The sequence below is a fragment of the Falco peregrinus genome, chromosome 2 (assembly GCF_023634155.1).
Source record: "Falco peregrinus isolate bFalPer1 chromosome 2, bFalPer1.pri, whole genome shotgun sequence".
NCBI lineage: Eukaryota > Metazoa > Chordata > Aves > Falconiformes > Falconidae > Falco > Falco peregrinus.
In genome coordinates, this window is record NC_073722.1 from 37,544,965 (window position 1) to 37,562,346 (window position 17,382).

Genomic DNA, 17,382 nt, shown 5'->3' on the forward strand with positions numbered 1-17,382 from the left:
AACTAGAAGACAAAATGTACTGAAAGCACAACAACCCATTTCTCCTGCCTCCTCACAAATACAACAACAGTAGAGATCCTTCTGGCAGGATGCAGAAGCCTTAGCAGTACATTTGTATTACAGTCATTCATCTAGCTATGACTCGTTCGCAACACAGCAAGTGCAGCAGGGGCAGCAAAAAACTCAATTTCCCAGCAAACTGACTGAATTGGTATCAACCATGCTGAGCTCCATGCTGCTAGAATACTGCTAAGAGTAACTGAGCTACGCCATGTAAAGCTAGAACTAACTACAGCATAGACAACTTGTAAAAAAAAGCCAAACAAAACCAAACCCAGAATCAAACCGCAATCCCCTCAATCTCCCCCAAAAAAATCCAATTACTCTGTTCCTTTTTCATTAAAGAGTTATGAAGAACATCCTTGCTCATATCTGCCAGAGACTGAAGAAACTTGGCCACACTAGACTGTGCTGTACTTGCCAGCATAAAGCCAGCAGTATCAGCATGGCCGTCAGTGATAAACTCTTACTAAATTGATGTCAGTGGGAATTTTGTATGGCCTTTGAAAGGAAATCACCGCTGCATCTCCAACGGTCATTTTACAAGGAAGTAAGATTAACTTTTCCAGTGTGTGCTTGAGATCTATATTGCATGGGAAAGATGGGCTAATGGGGACATTACAAATTGGGAAACATTATCCTTTATGGGGAACAAAAAAAGCTACAAAGAAAGTATATTAAAACAAAAACATGCTTATTCTTCTCAGTAGAAATAATCTTAATGTTCAAATTCATTCCTGAATCTACAAATAAAAAAAGTTCATACTATGACTGCCACAAGACACTATCTTCTGTTATATTTTCTCATAAGACATACCACTTCTTGTCCCATGATTCTTAGTACCTTTGAGTCTTTTGTAGTCACCTCAAGATTTTATGGATAGAATTCACAAATAAATTAAATATGTCTTCACATGTTTATTCTCACAGGCCAGGGTTTCTCTGCTTGGCGCTCACTCTAGTTTTGTTTTATTAATCTAAATACACAGACTGTTAACATGGCTTTTTCAGGCACGTGGTTATCCTGCCGTCAGGGTCACAATCTTCGGTGACACATTCTAGTATTAAAATGGAGATTGGACCTGGCTTTGTTTTTCAGTGCATTAGTGTACTTAATGCTTTCACTCATTCGGGCATTAGCTTATGTTTCAAAAGATTTGCATGATAACAAGTGGAATCCTGTTCTGAAATGTCTTGTACTACCAGTTAGTTAAATTTCCTAAGGAACTAGATGTAAGCGATCATAGAGTGCATGTCAGCCCCTCTTCCCAATTATTTATGATTCCTTGGCAAAAGCTGACAGAGTATTTCCAAAGATATTAAGATTCTATAGGTTTTACGGAAAACAGTAGTCATAGCCAAAAAAGATCTAAAATTTAATGTCCCCGCTACAGGAGAAGGTGAAAAAATGTCAAGTTAGCTCTTCTTGTTAGCCTGCTAACTTATCAATTACCCAGTGTTGCTCAAAGCCAGGCACAGTCCCCTTACATTTTAAAGACAGATGAAAAGCTAAGGATACTTGGAAACGTGATAGAAACATGAATTGCTACAGTAGGGTTTAAGAAGGAATAGATGATTGTTTTGGCAGAGACGGTTGAAGACATGGGGAGGGGCCTGTAGGTTAACTGTCTCACAGAAGAAAAAGAAGGTATTGGCAAAAGGGAAGGAGGAGCACAAAGGACATCATGGGTTTACTGCACCAAGGCTGCTGGACACACACAGGGGAAAAAAAAAAAAGAAAAGAAACAAAGCGTTACCAGTTCTGCAACTGACATTCTGTCTTTTCCCATTCTGCCTACCGCCCTTTGCTTCTTCCTTTACCCAATGCCTCCCAGATGAAGAGAAACAGCACACGCTGGAGAAAAAAACCACAAGTTTTTGCCTGAAAACCAACTTCAGAACTACAATTACAGAAATTCTGAAAACCAACTTACAGAACTCCAACTTACACCAAAAATGTGTAAAATATGTTTGAACAAATATTATTCGACATTTTAATTGTAGAACTCCAAGATCTGAGTAACTGGAGGGCCTCTTCCTTCAAATCTGTGTCCTTAATAGTTCTCTGTCCCGTGCAATCTCTCCTTTCTTTGCATTACTTAATGAATGGCACGTAAGAACAGGACGGTTTCAAGAAGGGAGGTCTCCTTGTGTAAAAATGTGCAAAGTGTACAATTCCCTGCTTGTGGTTGGAAGTGAGAATGAATAAATGCTTCAATGTAATAGCAATTCTGTTCCTTTCAGTCCTGGCATCAGACTATCGCAGCCACTCCAAGCCAAACACTACATCCATAAGAGGGCAGTGGCGTACACCAGCATGCACACCGACAGTTTTTTACATAGATGGTTTGAAAATTAACTACTGCTGCTGCTCGGGATGTAACATGTTTATTTGATACTCTTCAGAATGTTTACTGCTTTGGCTAGTATGCCCCAATACATTTAATATTTTACAGACTTTACAGAAAACATTATCAAAGACCAGCCCTGATAAAGGGCTAATCTTTTTATCCTGCTTGCCTGAACTTTCATCTTGCTTCCCTGGTACACCACCTGTATCGTAAATTCTTCTACCATTTTGGTAGGTATTTTACATTCCTTAGGCAGCAAACTAAGTTTAGACAACAATAATTACATTGCTTACAAAACTATAATGGAAAGGCTGGCGAATTATTACTGTGCAACCTTGATGAGATCCTTTGGAAAAGTTACAGCCAAAAGGGAAATCCAATTGTGAGATGAACTTTTGTTTAGATTCAACAAGTCCCCTATTTTAAACATACTGGTTATCCTTCCTTCTGTAGCAGCAGTGCTGACATGGCGGGTTAGAGGAATACTACAAGACGTGGGAATATTCTTCAGTATCAGGTGTTTGTACCCTTCTCGTCTATTTACGTTACGATACTCCCTGGAAAGCATAGATGCAAACCAGAACCCCATCTGCGTCAGTTTTCTTAAACTCCAGAATTCACGGGGGAGGAAGCCTCATTTCTTAATGAACTGTAGATATTTAGCACTTTCAATATTACTACTACTACTAAAAACATTAGAGATGCATTCAATCCTAATAATCACAGAATTTCATTGCCATAGGAAACAACTAAGCTAACAAATCCAGAAAGCAAGAGAAATGCCAGTCTCACTATCAACTTACACAAACCTACACAACCCATGGGGGGAAAGAAAAAAAAAGAAAAAAAAGAAAAAAAAGAAAAAAAAGAAAAAAAAGAAAAAAAAGAAAAAAAAGAAAAAAAAGAAAAAAAAGAAAAAAAAGAAAAAAAAGAAAAAAAAGAAAAAAAAGAAAAAAAAGAAAAAAAAGAAAAAAAAGAAAAAAAAGAAAAAAAAGAAAAAAAAGAAAAAAAAGAAAAAAAAGAAAAAAAAGAAAAAAAAGAAAAAAAAGAAAAAAAAGAAAAAAAAGAAAAAAAAGAAAAAAAAGAAAAAAAAGAAAAAAAAGAAAAAAAAGAAAAAAAAGAAAAAAAAGAAAAAAAAGAAAAAAAAGAAAAAAAAGAAAAAAAAGAAAAAAAAGAAAAAAAAGAAAAAAAAGAAAAAAAAGAAAAAAAAGAAAAAAAAGAAAAAAAAGAAAAAAAAGAAAAAAAAGAAAAAAAAGAAAAAAAAGAAAAAAAAGAAAAAAAAGAAAAAAAAGAAAAAAAAGAAAAAAAAGAAAAAAAAGAAAAAAAAGAAAAAAAAGAAAAAAAAGAAAAAAAAGAAAAAAAAGAAAAAAAAGAAAAAAAAGAAAAAAAAGAAAAAAAAGAAAAAAAAGAAAAAAAAGAAAAAAAAGAAAAAAAAGAAAAAAAAGAAAAAAAAGAAAAAAAAGAAAAAAAAGAAAAAAAAGAAAAAAAAGAAAAAAAAGAAAAAAAAGAAAAAAAAGAAAAAAAAGAAAAAAAAGAAAAAAAAGAAAAAAAAGAAAAAAAAGAAAAAAAAGAAAAAAAAGAAAAAAAAGAAAAAAAAGAAAAAAAAGAAAAAAAAGAAAAAAAAGAAAAAAAAGAAAAAAAAGAAAAAAAAGAAAAAAAAGAAAAAAAAGAAAAAAAAGAAAAAAAAGAAAAAAAAGAAAAAAAAGAAAAAAAAGAAAAAAAAGAAAAAAAAGAAAAAAAAGAAAAAAAAGAAAAAAAAGAAAAAAAAGAAAAAAAAGAAAAAAAAGAAAAAAAAGAAAAAAAAGAAAAAAAAGAAAAAAAAGAAAAAAAAGAAAAAAAAGAAAAAAAAGAAAAAAAAGAAAAAAAGAAAAAAAGAAAAAAAGAAAAAAAGAAAAAAAAGAAAAAAAAGAAAAAAAAGAAAAAAAAGAAAAAAAAGAAAAAAAAGAAAAAAAAGAAAAAAAAGAAAAAAAAGAAAAAAAAGAAAAAAAAGAAAAAAAAGAAAAAAAAGAAAAAAAAGAAAAAAAAGAAAAAAAAGAAAAAAAAGAAAAAAAAGAAAAAAAAGAAAAAAAAGAAAAAAAAGAAAAAAAGAAAAAAAGAAAAAAAGAAAAAAAGAAAAAAAAGAAAAAAAAGAAAAAAAAGAAAAAAAAGAAAAAAAAGAAAAAAAAGAAAAAAAGAAAAAAAGAAAAAAGAAAAAAGAAAAAAAGAAAAAAAGAAAAAACCCTTTTTATATGCACACAAAATTCAGTAAGAAAGACAACAACCTCGAATAGCTCAACACTATACACAAGAAGGAAGCCTTCGGACTGCTTCCTCTCTGAGTTGCAGCTGACAAGATAATTAGGATTTTACACGTTTCTCTAGATTTTTTCACCATTCATAGGCACAGTGCCTCGCCTGATTTAAAATGCGCTTTTAAAAATTCCTTTTTGCTGTTTTCTTTTACGATCATTTGTGTCATAGGGCTTACATCCTTCACCCCCCCAGTCTTGCAGGAAAGCATTTCACACAAAACATCTCCAACGCAAGCGCTTCACACGGACACGTGCGGGCCCCAGGAGACACACGCCAGCTGGGGGCCGCACCTGCCCTCACCTGATTGTCCGCGCAACAGGTGGCAAGGCACTTTGTGTCGCCCTGGGACAGGCGCGCCCGCCCCCCCTTCAGGCTCCACGCCACACGGACCTTACCCCCGCGCAGCCCGCAAAGGCCTCCGCGCGCCGCCGCACCCGCGGGCCGCACCTGATGCGACAAGGCACCACCTGTGGCCCCCGCCCGCAGCCCCCCGCGCCCCCGCCCAGCGGCGGGAGCACCGCGGCCCCGCGCCCCCGCCTCACCCCCGCCCTGCGGGGCGCTGCGCCCTGCGCGCCGGGAGCGGGGGCCCTACAGCCGGGGGCCGGTGCCCGGCCGGGAGGGGGTCCGAGCCCCACAGCAGCTCCGCCTGAGGAGCCGCAGGCTCTGGGCGCCTCGGCTGCTCTTTCCGTGGGGCCTGGCAGCCTCCGGGCCGGATTCAGCACAGGGAGCGGGAAGGGGGGGGGGGCTGCGAACACCTGCTCGCTTTCTGCACCGCCGCCCCCACGCTGCCAGCAGCCGCCCCAGGTGCCCGGCCGAGCCCCTCCCGCCTCAGAGCGGGCAGGGAGCGCCTCCCCCCGGCGCGGCGGCGGATCCCCCAGCCCGGGAAGCCCCACCCCGCCACCCACGGTACCTGCTGAGCGGGCGGCGGGGAGGAGAGGGCGGCCGCCGCGGCCCGGCCCCGCGCCCCGCCCTCTCCCGTGAGGGGGAGGCGCTGCCGCTGAGGGGAGGCGGCCCGGGCCGGGCCGGGGGCCGCCCTCCCCGCGGCCCCCTCGGCGGGGCGGTGCCGGGCGGGGCGGTGCCGCCCCTCGCGTCAGCCCTGCGCGGCGCGGCGGGGAGGGGACGGGAGCCTCGGCGCTGCTGCGGCGGGAGAGGCACCGGTGGGGCCGGCGGCGGCTCCTCACGGGAACAAAGCGGGGCCGGCACAGCCCCTCCGGCCCGCTGCGGCGCCGCACGGTGAGAGTCGGGTGAGGCACCGGGAGGGGGGCGGTGCTCGGCCTCCGCGGGGACCCTCCCGCGCCCCCTGAGGGGCGGCTCGGCGCGGCGGAGGGGCCGCAGGCCTGACCTCCCCCTTCCCCTCAGCGCTGCGGGGCGGGGTGACAGCCCTGTGCCCCGGGCCTGCCCGCCCCCAGCCCCGCCGCGGGGTGCACCTCCTGCGGTGCCCTCCCCGCTCGCCCCTCTCCCTGGAGGGCCCGCGGAGGGGCGCGTACCGCCTGACGCGCGCTCTGCCCGCCTGCGAGTCGCTTTTAAAAGGGGAGCAGGGAGGTATAAATGAATAAAGGAGCCGGTATGGACGTGGAGCCCGAGAGCAGGTAGGTGCGGGGACGGGCGCCTCGACACGCGTCCGGCGCCCGGGGAGCCGAGCGAGCCGCTTCCGCAGGCCGGCGGCGGGGGCTGGGTGGAGCCGCTCGGCCTCGCCCCGAGCCTGGCCCCGCCAGCCCCCGGCCTGGGACGGGGCGGCCCGGCCGGCCGGGCCCCTGCCGCGCCGCCGCGGGAAGCGCTGGGGCGGCCCTGGCTGGGGCTGCCTTGCGGTGGGGGCTGCCGAGCCCAACAAGCCATTTTTTCCCCCTGTGAAGCAGCCTGGTGTGACTTCCCGCAGAATTATATTTTTCAGGGGGCGTTTTGGTGGTGGGATTCTGCTACGCCTTTCCCCCTTCCCCCCCCCCCCCCCTTTCCCCCCGCTTTTGCAGCCCCTCGCTGCATACGCTGAATCTGGCCCAGGGCTTGCCTGTGACTCTCTGGCTGCATACGCAGCACTCGTGTTGTCCTAACGATATGGCAGTAGCACTTCCTGCTGTAAATCACTTCGCAGTAGTTTTTGAAGCGCTGCTTACAGGCGGCACTGTAATGAACCCTGTTGTCAGTGCCTGTGGTGAGCTTGAAACCCTGTGAACTAGAGGCTGTTTTAAAGCCTGATAAGTGTAGCGTGCTGCTCTTACTTTCAACAGAAATAATAGAAAAGTAGTTGGCTATTGGCTTAGTCCTGACATAAGTGTAGTTCCCCTTGCCTATGCCCTGTTGGTGTATGCTGTGTTGTTTTGGACCCAGCTGTAGCTACCTTCACTGTCTTCTTGTGAAAAAAGCTAATTTCAAATCAATCTTCAGCGATACAGGTGTATTAAGCAAAGACTATTAAAAGTAAGCTTTATTATAATGCTCTACTGGAGATGGCTTTTCATTCTGGAATGATTTGAGAAAATAAAATCACTGAAGACTAAAGTTTATGGGAACTTGAATTTAAAAACCTTAGTTGTTAGCATTTGTTACCAGAATTTAACTAAATAGATACATAAGGTAGACTACTGTTATTATTTGTTGCTACTTTGATCTTTCTTTCATTTATTGAAAATATCTACTGAATTAGTCTAGAGATATTTTGCTCTTTGTATGAACCCCTTCATATAAAATTGTCTTGCTGATTCTGTTTCCCGCTTATTAATACCTTTTCCCTCAAAAATTTCAGAGCATGGTCAGAAAAGGAATGGATGTAACATGATATCTTTGAAGCGCTCAAAACACGCGAATTCTGTGAAGATTTGTTTTTTGGTTAACTAATACAAAGAAAATGGATGAATCAGTTTTGCTGGATCTGTTGGAGTGTCCTGTTTGCTTAGAACGCCTTGATGCTTCTGCAAAAGTCTTGCCTTGCCAACACACGTTTTGTAAACGCTGTCTGCTGGGCATTGTGAGCTCTCGAAATGAGCTTCGATGCCCAGAGTGCAGGACTTTAGTGGACTGCAGTGTTGACGAACTTCCCAGTAATATTTTGCTTGTCAGGCTACTGGATGGCATCAAACAGAGGCCTCGAAAACCCAGTGCTGGTGGTGGAACTGGTAGCACAAATGCTTTAAGGGTCCCCATCAACACTGTAGCTAACTGCGGATCAAAGGACCTGCAGAGCTCTCAAGTTGGACAGCAGCAAAGGGTGCAAGCACGGAGCCCTCCTGTTAGGGTAAGTACTATGAGATGGTGGTATTTTTTTGTAATTGTATCTTTTCCTGCAACATTTCAATACTATTGATGGCCTCTGCTTCGGGGTAGTCAGTAAATACGGCAAAACAAGTATTTTTGAGAATTGCTGTAGCTTTCCAGCAAAGCACATTGGTGTTCTTATCAGTATTGGTTTACTGTTATGCAAATATCAGTAATACTACTGCCTTATTAAAACTCTCATTTGTTGAGGTAGGGAGAAGAAGAGCATCTCAATACTTTTAACTGTCTTATTAAAAGGAAGTCAAATAGAACAAGATAATTTATGTGGCAAGCTTAAGTGATTGTGAAAGATAAACATCTTGTGAAGAACACTTTAAATTATTCTTGGTTTGTCAGCTGCAAGATTAGAGATTTTGTTTTGGCTCTTGCACTGTCTGTAATGATTCCGACTATCAGTAAATTCCCTTTGAGTTAGATACAATGAATGCTAAACATGAGCAGGGAATTTACGTTCTTGTTGAAGTTGATGAAGCTTTTGTCATTGGCTTCTAAGGAGCTATGCTTTTACTTCTCTTCCTTTAAAAAGAAACCTTTGGACTACTGTGGTCTGGTAAGTTATTTGTACTTTCAGTCTTCACCCCTTCTTTAATTAGTTTTTCCTCAAAGTATTTTTTCTAAGCGGTTTGGAAAAATCTTTGTACTGTGATGGGAAGACATTGCCTTCTGTCTGTACTCCTGTTCCTTGCAACCTGTAGGCTCAGTAATACCTTATAATCAAGGCTCAGTAGTCTCATTTATGAGTATCCATTCTAGAGCCTGTATCAGGAAATATTTTATGAGATGACTGACCTTGCTCTGTTGCATCTAATGACAAGAGAGAACAGCTTCTCTAAAAGGTTTTGCTGCCCGCTACGTGATGCTTGAGTATTCAGAGTTCCTGTGTTTGAAGTGGAGTTTCTAGTTTCTGAATGGTTTAGGTAGTTTTCTTCCTGTGGAGAGTGCTTTAATGTGTATTTGGCAGGACTAATCTTTATTTTAAAGTATGGCTGAATTGATTTAGTTTACCCAGTGAAGGAAGCCTCACACATGTTTGTCCTCAGTTGTACTTACATGATTGGAATATCTCTAAAACATCTTAGATACACCTCTTAAGTTTGCACAAGGACTTAAAATACAGGGTTTTTTCCACTGGATTGTGTTGTTTTTTCTGCTTTGTAGACACTCTCATTATGTTCCTTACTTTAGAATATAAAAATAATAATTATCATGCTACTTCCTGTTAATGGGTTTTGTTCTGTATATGGATTGATTGGTAAGGGAGGAGAGAAGATGTGTTTGTGTATTCTTGTTTTTTGTTGTTGGGTTTTTTTTCTTTCAGAAGGTAAACCTTAAAAAATACTGCAAAGAAACTTCATCATAAATATCGAAACCATCCTGGTCTTCTCCAGAACCTTAAGGTGTTTACCATAATACCTTGCATTTGCAAAAGCTCTTCAGCTTAAAGCAAAATACCTATGTAACTTGATTATACATTTTCATGTTGACTTTTGTAAGTAACTGTGTATTTTCATAGACTGCTCCTCCTCCAAGAAGGCTTCCAATGCAGCAATGTACTGCATAAGTGAATGACTGCACTTCAGAGTTTCTCAAAGCCTTATTAGAAAAAATAACTTGAATACGGACTATTCTCTAAATATTCTATAATACCCTGTTGTGCAACGTTTGCATTTCCAGATGTTGTGCAGAATAGAAAGTGATAACATATGGAACGTTGCTTCAGTTTATTAGCTGTGCTGTACCATGTGCCATTAAAATTGTGACCATGTGCATTCCTCATGCAATTAACTGATATTCAGTGTATACTAGTGATAGGTTTCAGCATTTTACTGTAAGCTATAATACATCTTTGTTTCTGGGGTTTCACAGGCATTCTTGTGTCTTCTTTCCTTTGGGAGACAGGGGAAGATGATCTCCTCAGCCTTTGTCCACTTGGTCCAGAGCCTTACTATGAAGGCAGTACTTCTAAAAACACAAGCTGACTCTGCGGGATAAGAAGGGGGAGATAAGAACTCTTCCTTTTTCTATACGAAAAGTGGTTGTTGTTGGGGTTTTTTGGTTGTGTTTTGGGTTTTGTTTTGTTTTTTAAAAAAACACAAACAAACTCCAGGAAGCAAATTGCCAATTTAATGGACACTGTTGAAGTGAATGCCCTATTTGTTTTGCTAACTATAACATAGATGGTTGCAAATACAGTTCCTTTCTGGGAATTAGAGAGGAAAATCTGTTTCTAGATGAGTGGCAGAGTCAGATTTCCTAAACTAATTTTGCTGAAAGGGAACTAGTACATGAAAGTTGCTGTTACATTAAATGAAGTGAACGTGGATGAAGGCTGTCAAGTCATAAACATTCTCGTTATACCCTGAAATAATACTAAGTTCATAAATGCCTTTTCAGAGGATGCCATAATTTTCAGAAAAGGTTAATACAGCATGTACTGCAGCATGATTTCCTGAAGTGTGTCAATGACTATGGAGCTGCCAGCCCTGTTACTGCACAGTACTGTGTACATTGCATCCTCCGTATGTATGTGGTGACACATGGCAATAAACAAACAAATGGTTCCTTGAGTCTTAAAACTAATGAAACTGAGTGGGTGGCGGGGATTAACAAATCCTGTGCCTTGTATCTCCCCCACTGCAATAACACTGTTTCTTTCTGTAACCTCAGTAATCTTTCACCACGGTAACAACTGTAGTTTCTCCCTGCCAGTTCTTAACCTCTTTCTATTCCCAGCTATTTTGGTGCATAAAGCCTTCTGCACCTTTCCCTGGGTGCCGTTTGGACAAAGGCAGCATACTTGTACTTGATGGAAAACTCTGTTTGCTGACTGCCCAGCTCTTCTGAGTAGCCAGCTTGCCTGGGAGAACAGATAAGTTAGGCTCATGCTGCAGCTTCCCCTCTGGTATGAATGTGAATTTAATGCTTTTCTCTCTTTTTTTAATTTTTATATATATCTAAAAAAATTTTATATATATATATGCATTTTTTTAAAGTGAAAACCTTCAGCTAGGTTGACAGCTTGGAATAGCTTTCAGAACAGCAGCCTGCTGTCAAATCTGCTCAGGAGCAAGTTATTGAGGGCTGTTGAGGGACTGCATAATCATGAGTCTTGTTTTCTTCAAATGAGCATATGAAAATTTTAGGGTACTTAAAAATTTGTGCTCATGTTATTCATCTTGTCATTTTCACGAAGTATGTCAAATGGGTATTATCTTAAGATCCTTATGGTACTTTCACAAGGGTATGCTTATTGCAGGAGTCTTAAATACAGCTATGTGCAGAAGTTGATAGATGTTGGAGAGCTGTTCTAATTTCTCTACTGGAAGAGAGATTTAAGATGATACATACTTAACTTTTCTCTCAAATTGGTGTGTGCCTAAGACATACCAGTTCTCCTGCTAGTTTCTTTATAGTCCAAGTCTCTGAAATTAGCACTGTTCTCTCAGCAGTACCTACAGCAGAGTTGTTTAGATGGTCTGAAATCTCATCACTGTTGAAAATATATTTTGATAATGTTTTCAGCTGTTTTCTGGACCAGGTGTAGACAGGAAGAGATAGGTGAATGATTCAAATGATCTCCCTTTTCAAAAGAAAGGCATAAACAGCTCAAAAGTTGGCTGTGCCTAATACAGTTGATGCTTGTGCTGAATAAGTATCGATGGTGTAATTTGAGTATATTATACTGTATGTCAGTGTGAAATCTTATTGAGAAATGTTACAGTGTAGACAATGGGAAAGTTGTAAAGCTTGTCCCTTTTTTTCTTCTTTTTATTCTGCAAAGCTGATAGAGACTTCTGGTGATACCACTTGTAGTGAAGTCTTCTTGAAATGAGAGGGTAAACGAACATTACAGGCTATTAGAAGATGCTCATCTAGGTGTTAAGGGGACTTTCTAACTGCATCAATAAATTCTTGCTCTGTGTATTGTTAAAACCTTGTCTTTTCTATTGTGAACCCCTACCATCTGAGGTGTTTGTGATAAATACTTTTAAACTGAGGAGGAGATAAAAAAACTCAAAAACAGGGGGTTGTTCCCATGAGTTTCTGTTAATGCTCAGCTGTGTTGCACTGTAGTGTAAACCCACACATCCATTCTCATGCTTGTGTAACATGGGAAAGCAACAGTAAAATTCTAAGTTTGCACATACATACTGCCACAGCAGCGGTCATTTGTGATCCAGTAGGCTTGCCTGGCAACTGCTGAAGAAGCTTTAATGTCAAAAAGGAAAATAAATGGAGCTAGATTCTCTTCCCCCAACCATGGTGGTTGAATGTGGGGCAGTAGGGACAAGGCCACCTTCCAGTCCGTGAGGACTTAAGCAGGTCAGGCTTCCCTGTCTGTTGGACTTGGTGCATGATGTTAGCAGTCAGTCTTCTTTTATCCAAACCGCCCTGGAGAAGAGAGCTCAGGGTGGCAGCTCGCACAGTTTGACTGTTTACCAGGATTCAAAAAACTAGTAAGAACTGAAACAACAACTGCTGTTGTAGCCATGACACTTGCTGGCCTATTGACATTGTGGCAGAACTTGGTTGTCAAAGGAAACTTCTTAGATTAGAAAATTTACAATGATTGGAAAACAACAATGGGACTGAAAATGTGTCTTCATAGATCAGTAACTTTTATTAAAGGATTGAAAGTCAATATGGGGATTGCCGAGCATAGCAGCAGGTGTAGTTTGGAGAAGATGTTTAAATCATCTCTGAATAAGAGTTAGCAGAATAAAACAGTACACAGAAATGTCATTTCAGTAAACATCTGCTGGTCGGGTACTCTTAGAAGTGGCTCACATAGTGATAATAGATCAGACGGTAAAGTATGCCGCTTTTGGGATAAAGATATATGTAAGAAACAGTGGCTAATGCAGTTAGTTTGATTGGTGGTTGTGATGGTAGGCTGGCAAATTATCACTTGATGATACCTGTTTTTGAGGATAGTGTTTGTAAAAATTTGTACAAAATCTGCTTTCCCCCCTTATTTAAGAAAAGAAACGGAAGTGTATCTTATTGTTGTCTGTGTAGTTTTAATTACGCATTCCTGTGTATATTCCATCCTCTAAAAGTAAGGATTGTCAAGGTGCAACTTTAACATGTGAAATATCTTAATTTGAGAATGTGGAGATAGGTGCCTGTTCATATTTTAGAGTGATCATTTGAAAACATTTTGGGAAGTCTCTCTCTAAATTATATATGCATGTTTTTTTTCTCACACTTGCTGAAATACTAGATTCTGCTTTGACATTTACAATTACTTGTACAATATTAATTACTTTCCTGTAACACTTCCGTATCCTATATTAAGCTAGACAAACTTCAATGGAGGTTATAAATATAAAAGGAAAATAGACTGTCTCTCATGGTATTAATGTGTTTCCTCTCCAAGATGAGTAATTAAGTAAAGACAAGGAGGATAAGCAAAAGGAAGAATTGTCTCAGTATCCAAAGGCGTTGGGCTAGGATTGAGAGCTTCCGGGCTCTTTCCTGGCTCTGCCACAGACATCCTTTATAACCTTGCACAGAGTCATTCAAAGCTCTTTGTGCCTCTTTCCCATCTGCAGATACGACTGATAGTACTTCGTTTGTTTGACTCGCTATTTAATCTCTATACTTTCTAGGGCAGAGATGGACTTTCTTATTCTGGGTATATCTGTAGGGTGTTTTACAATGGGTCCACAGTCTCAGCTGAGGTCAGTAGATACTGCTGTTAATTCTTTAAATTGTTGACTTCCACAGTACTGTTCATAGTCCCATTTCCTGTACCAAAGATGGTCCAGTGCCTAGTGTTACGTTGTTAAAAGGCTTTAGGTTTTGGATGTTTAATAGGGAATCCCATAAATCCTTCAGTGAGGAAAAGCCAGATGGTTAAAAAAATCTGTGGAAGCTGGTGTTCTGTTCTCCAGCCAGAGAAATCTGCATCTGATGGGCACACTAGTTTATAGATTTGAGTGTGTTTTGAAAAGAATAAAAAGAGAGTATCTAATGTGAATGGTGTTGGTAGTACAGAAATATTTAGTTCCATGCTTTGAACATTGATAGCAATCTTTAATCTGCGAGCTAACACTAATCTGCTTGATAAAATAGCTGCAAAACTAGTGTAATCCTTTTATTTAGAAAATAATTAGGTTTTGAAGTAAGTTGATTTATAAACTAAAAACCAAATCCATAGTATATAAATGTGATACTTTAATCCCCTTTTGTTTTGTTTCCAATACCCTTTTTTTTTTTTTTTTTTCTGGTGTATTAGTGGAAGATACTGTTGTATGACTGCTTTGTTTTCAGGTGGAAGAGGGGGCTGTGTTTAAATTGGAAAATGAAGGGAACTAATATTCCTCCATTTCTGCAATTCATTTAAAACCACCTACCTGAAATAAAATGGTGTCTTTCTTTTTTATTTTCCCTCCCTCCATTTTAATTTGGCTGGTAAGTTATAGGTTATTGCTTTACTCAAAAAGCTTTGATCATTCAGAAAGTTTAAACTTGTGTACAAAAGGGAAGTCTAAAGCCCTTGCTTTTAATGGGCTTGTGAAGGGGAGCAGGGTTTTTTTAAGACAATAAAAATATTTTAATTTTTCTTGGAGTACCACAAAAATAAAATACCAATAAAATTGTTTTACATAGGGGGTCCAGGGTCTGGTTGTTAAAGTGAGTCAGTAGTGCTATTGCTGTGTTTCTGTATGCATAGTGTCTGGCTTTCTGCAGTGGGTACCCCTTGTTCGGTGGCTCAGTAGACACCGTGTAAGGTAGGAAGAGCTGAAGGGGCTGACTGGGATGGGGTCTGCTAGAAATCCTTCTCTTCCCCTCTCCTTTATGTGAGTGTAATGTTTTTTCACATGATATTTCCTCTTCTTACCCCTGTGTTTAGTGCATGGATAGGAACTGCAGAAAACAGCGAGCGTGAAACTGCAGCTGTGATAATAAAACTGGAAACTTGTTGTGTCCAAAATGTTTGTCTGTCTTTTGGTGGACTTCCCTGGCAGTGCATTTGGCCTTTGCCTCATGATGTGCTTAACACCTTCCTTGGTCTTTTCTTTGGCTCCATCATTAGCCTTTATTCAAATGTTCTTTCGCCTTTGATCTTAGTGTACTACTTCCAAGAAAAAGAAAACATATATTTTTCTTCCCTCTTGCGTCCAATTTATCCTTGACTGTGTCAAACATAGGGAGCATAAAATAAGCAGTAAGGAAGAAAATGTTCTGTTGAAGTATCTGGACTACAGACACTCTTGTGGTATTTATGACTAGATCTGCTAAATGAACGAATACCACAAAGTGTAGGTTAATATTACTGTATCGCTTAGACTTCTTTGGTTTGGAAGTTTCTTTTTTCTTCTCCTTCAAATCATTGCCTATATCCACATCCTAATGTGGGCAAGATTGTGCCTCAGTAATTAAAGCTGAAATATCAGGTCAGCCTTGTTCATATGTACACCTTGTTACTGCATGTAGGAAGGAAAAGCGTGCATCTGTTATGTCTCAATTCCTGTCAGGTGCCTCTTCTAGTTAGTAGACAGAAAAGCTCATCTTGGAAAATCAGCAGTGAATTCTTGGGTCAGTTGCACTAGATCAGTTTCTTTGCTTTTTCTTTTCATGTCACCAACTGCAAATCTTCTTGGAGAGCAAGGGGTTTTTTTGGACAGAAAATGGCGGCTTTGAGGTGAGCTGGATTAATTTTAGGAAGTGAGTAGCTCTGGGGTGGGAGAATTGCACATCCAAGGGCTCTTGTCTGCACTTCTCTTTCCTGGGTATAGAGGGGCAGATGCCTCCAATGCCCTCTGTCTGATCGTCACACTAAACAGTGGGGCAAGTCCTAGAGCCTCACTGCACTGAGTGTGTCTGAATAACTGCTTTCATTTATTCTCATCCCATAGATATTGGAGGGACTGCCATGCAGTTTGGGCATGAAGTCTCTAGCTGGTCACGGTCAGCACAGAAGCAAACAAGTATTCTCTCTTCTGCATGCTCTTAAACATCAGGAAATCATCGGGACTCAGGAAGATGCTCTGGAGATAAGGACAGTCACCCCAAAGAGAGAAACAGAATCCGCTATTTTGAATTCTTTAACATGAGATGCTTATATGCATGTCTTTAAAATGCCATTTGATGTTTCCTGGAGACATACAGGTTTGGATTCTGCAGTTGAGGGGAAAATGAAACACCAAAGTCAAACTCGACTCTTCCAGTTTCATTTACAGACTCGTGACAAAGTGTCTCAGAATCTGACTGTGCTAGGTACATGAAAATTAACTATGGTGTATATGAGCAATCCACTATGAAAGTAATTTATTCCTGTACCCTCAGGATCTTACAACTGTGATACTCGTTTGACACTTGTGGCATCAAGCATGTGATTTGTTACTCAGAGTTAAGTTTCTGTAGCATAAGAGTATGAACACTTCAGAATTTCAAGTAATTTAATTTCTTGTCTAGGTCTTTATTCCTATCTGATTTGCCCCTTGATTAATTAATTCCTTACCACCACTACCTATAGGATAAGCACTTAAACTCTCAATTATAAAAGAGAACCTGCAAGAATGTCTAGTCTACTAAAAACAAGAGCAAGATTCTCTTGTGTGCATGGATGTGCCCTATCTCACGCAAATTCTGTTTGAAAGTATGCTGATATGCTCAGCCTTCCATATACAATTTTAAAAATATGATATGAATTTATGGGTTTTTAATTGAACTAAAAGTTCTGATCTGGTGCATAACTGTTCTTTCTGTTTTCCAAGTTGGCATGGTTCTTCAGAGTCGAATATAGATTGTCTGGTTTTATTTTATGTAAATGTGCAAAGTATGATTTTTACAGTTTCTAGCTGGGAAGTATGCTGTTAATCATAATGCTTAGCTTTGATCAAAAAGCATTTTCAATGTTGCTTAAAAATTAATACAGGTATCATTCTCCTCCTCTCTGAAGCAGAGTGCTGCCAATGTTGCACAGAAGCCAGGCATCAAGAGTGTCCTTCTTGGACGGCATAACACCTGAAGCACTCCTCAGTCTTTAGTGTGTTCTTTTGTTAGTAAAACTGATTTTGTTTTCATGGCATTAGTGTTCCAGTAAGGTGAGGTAACTCTGCTCTCCTTTTTCTGAAGGAAAGATGTGCATATTGCCTCCCTTGACTTCCTTGTCTCAGCACCTACTTTCAAAATTATACATGTACATTAAAAGCTTTTTAATGGACTGAAGAACTGTTTTATCTTGTGTGAATGACAATTTTACAAGACAAGCTTTTGAAAAGTTCTGGTTAAAGGCAAAAGTACTCACTCCTACCAGACTATCAAGCTGCTGAACTCAAGAAAAGGAATGTAGTCTTATTTGCGTAGAGGAGTAAGAGAATCAATACTGAAGATTTTGAAACAAGACTCTTCAATTATTCTTTATTAGCATGCTACCTTAGTTCTTTATGTTGTAGCC

At 40.2% G+C, this 17,382-nt stretch overlaps 1 protein-coding gene across 2 annotated transcripts in view; it reads left to right on the forward strand.

Annotated features, from left to right (window-relative positions):
- The first annotated feature begins 5,751 nt into the window (after positions 1 to 5,751).
- SH3RF1 (SH3 domain containing ring finger 1) overlaps positions 5,752 to 17,382 on the forward strand; it is a 91,258-nt gene continuing 79,627 nt past the window's right edge. The window contains exons 1-2 of one of the 2 annotated variants that reach the window (XM_055794325.1): positions 5,752 to 5,936; positions 7,444 to 7,932. In XM_055794325.1, coding sequence (XP_055650300.1) covers positions 7,546 to 7,932 — 387 coding nt within the window. In that variant the 5' untranslated portion in view covers positions 5,752 to 5,936; positions 7,444 to 7,545. Of the gene's footprint in view, positions 5,937 to 5,964; positions 6,293 to 7,443; positions 7,933 to 17,382 lie in introns of those variants that run through there. The other variant, XM_055794326.1, reaches the window with a different exon arrangement.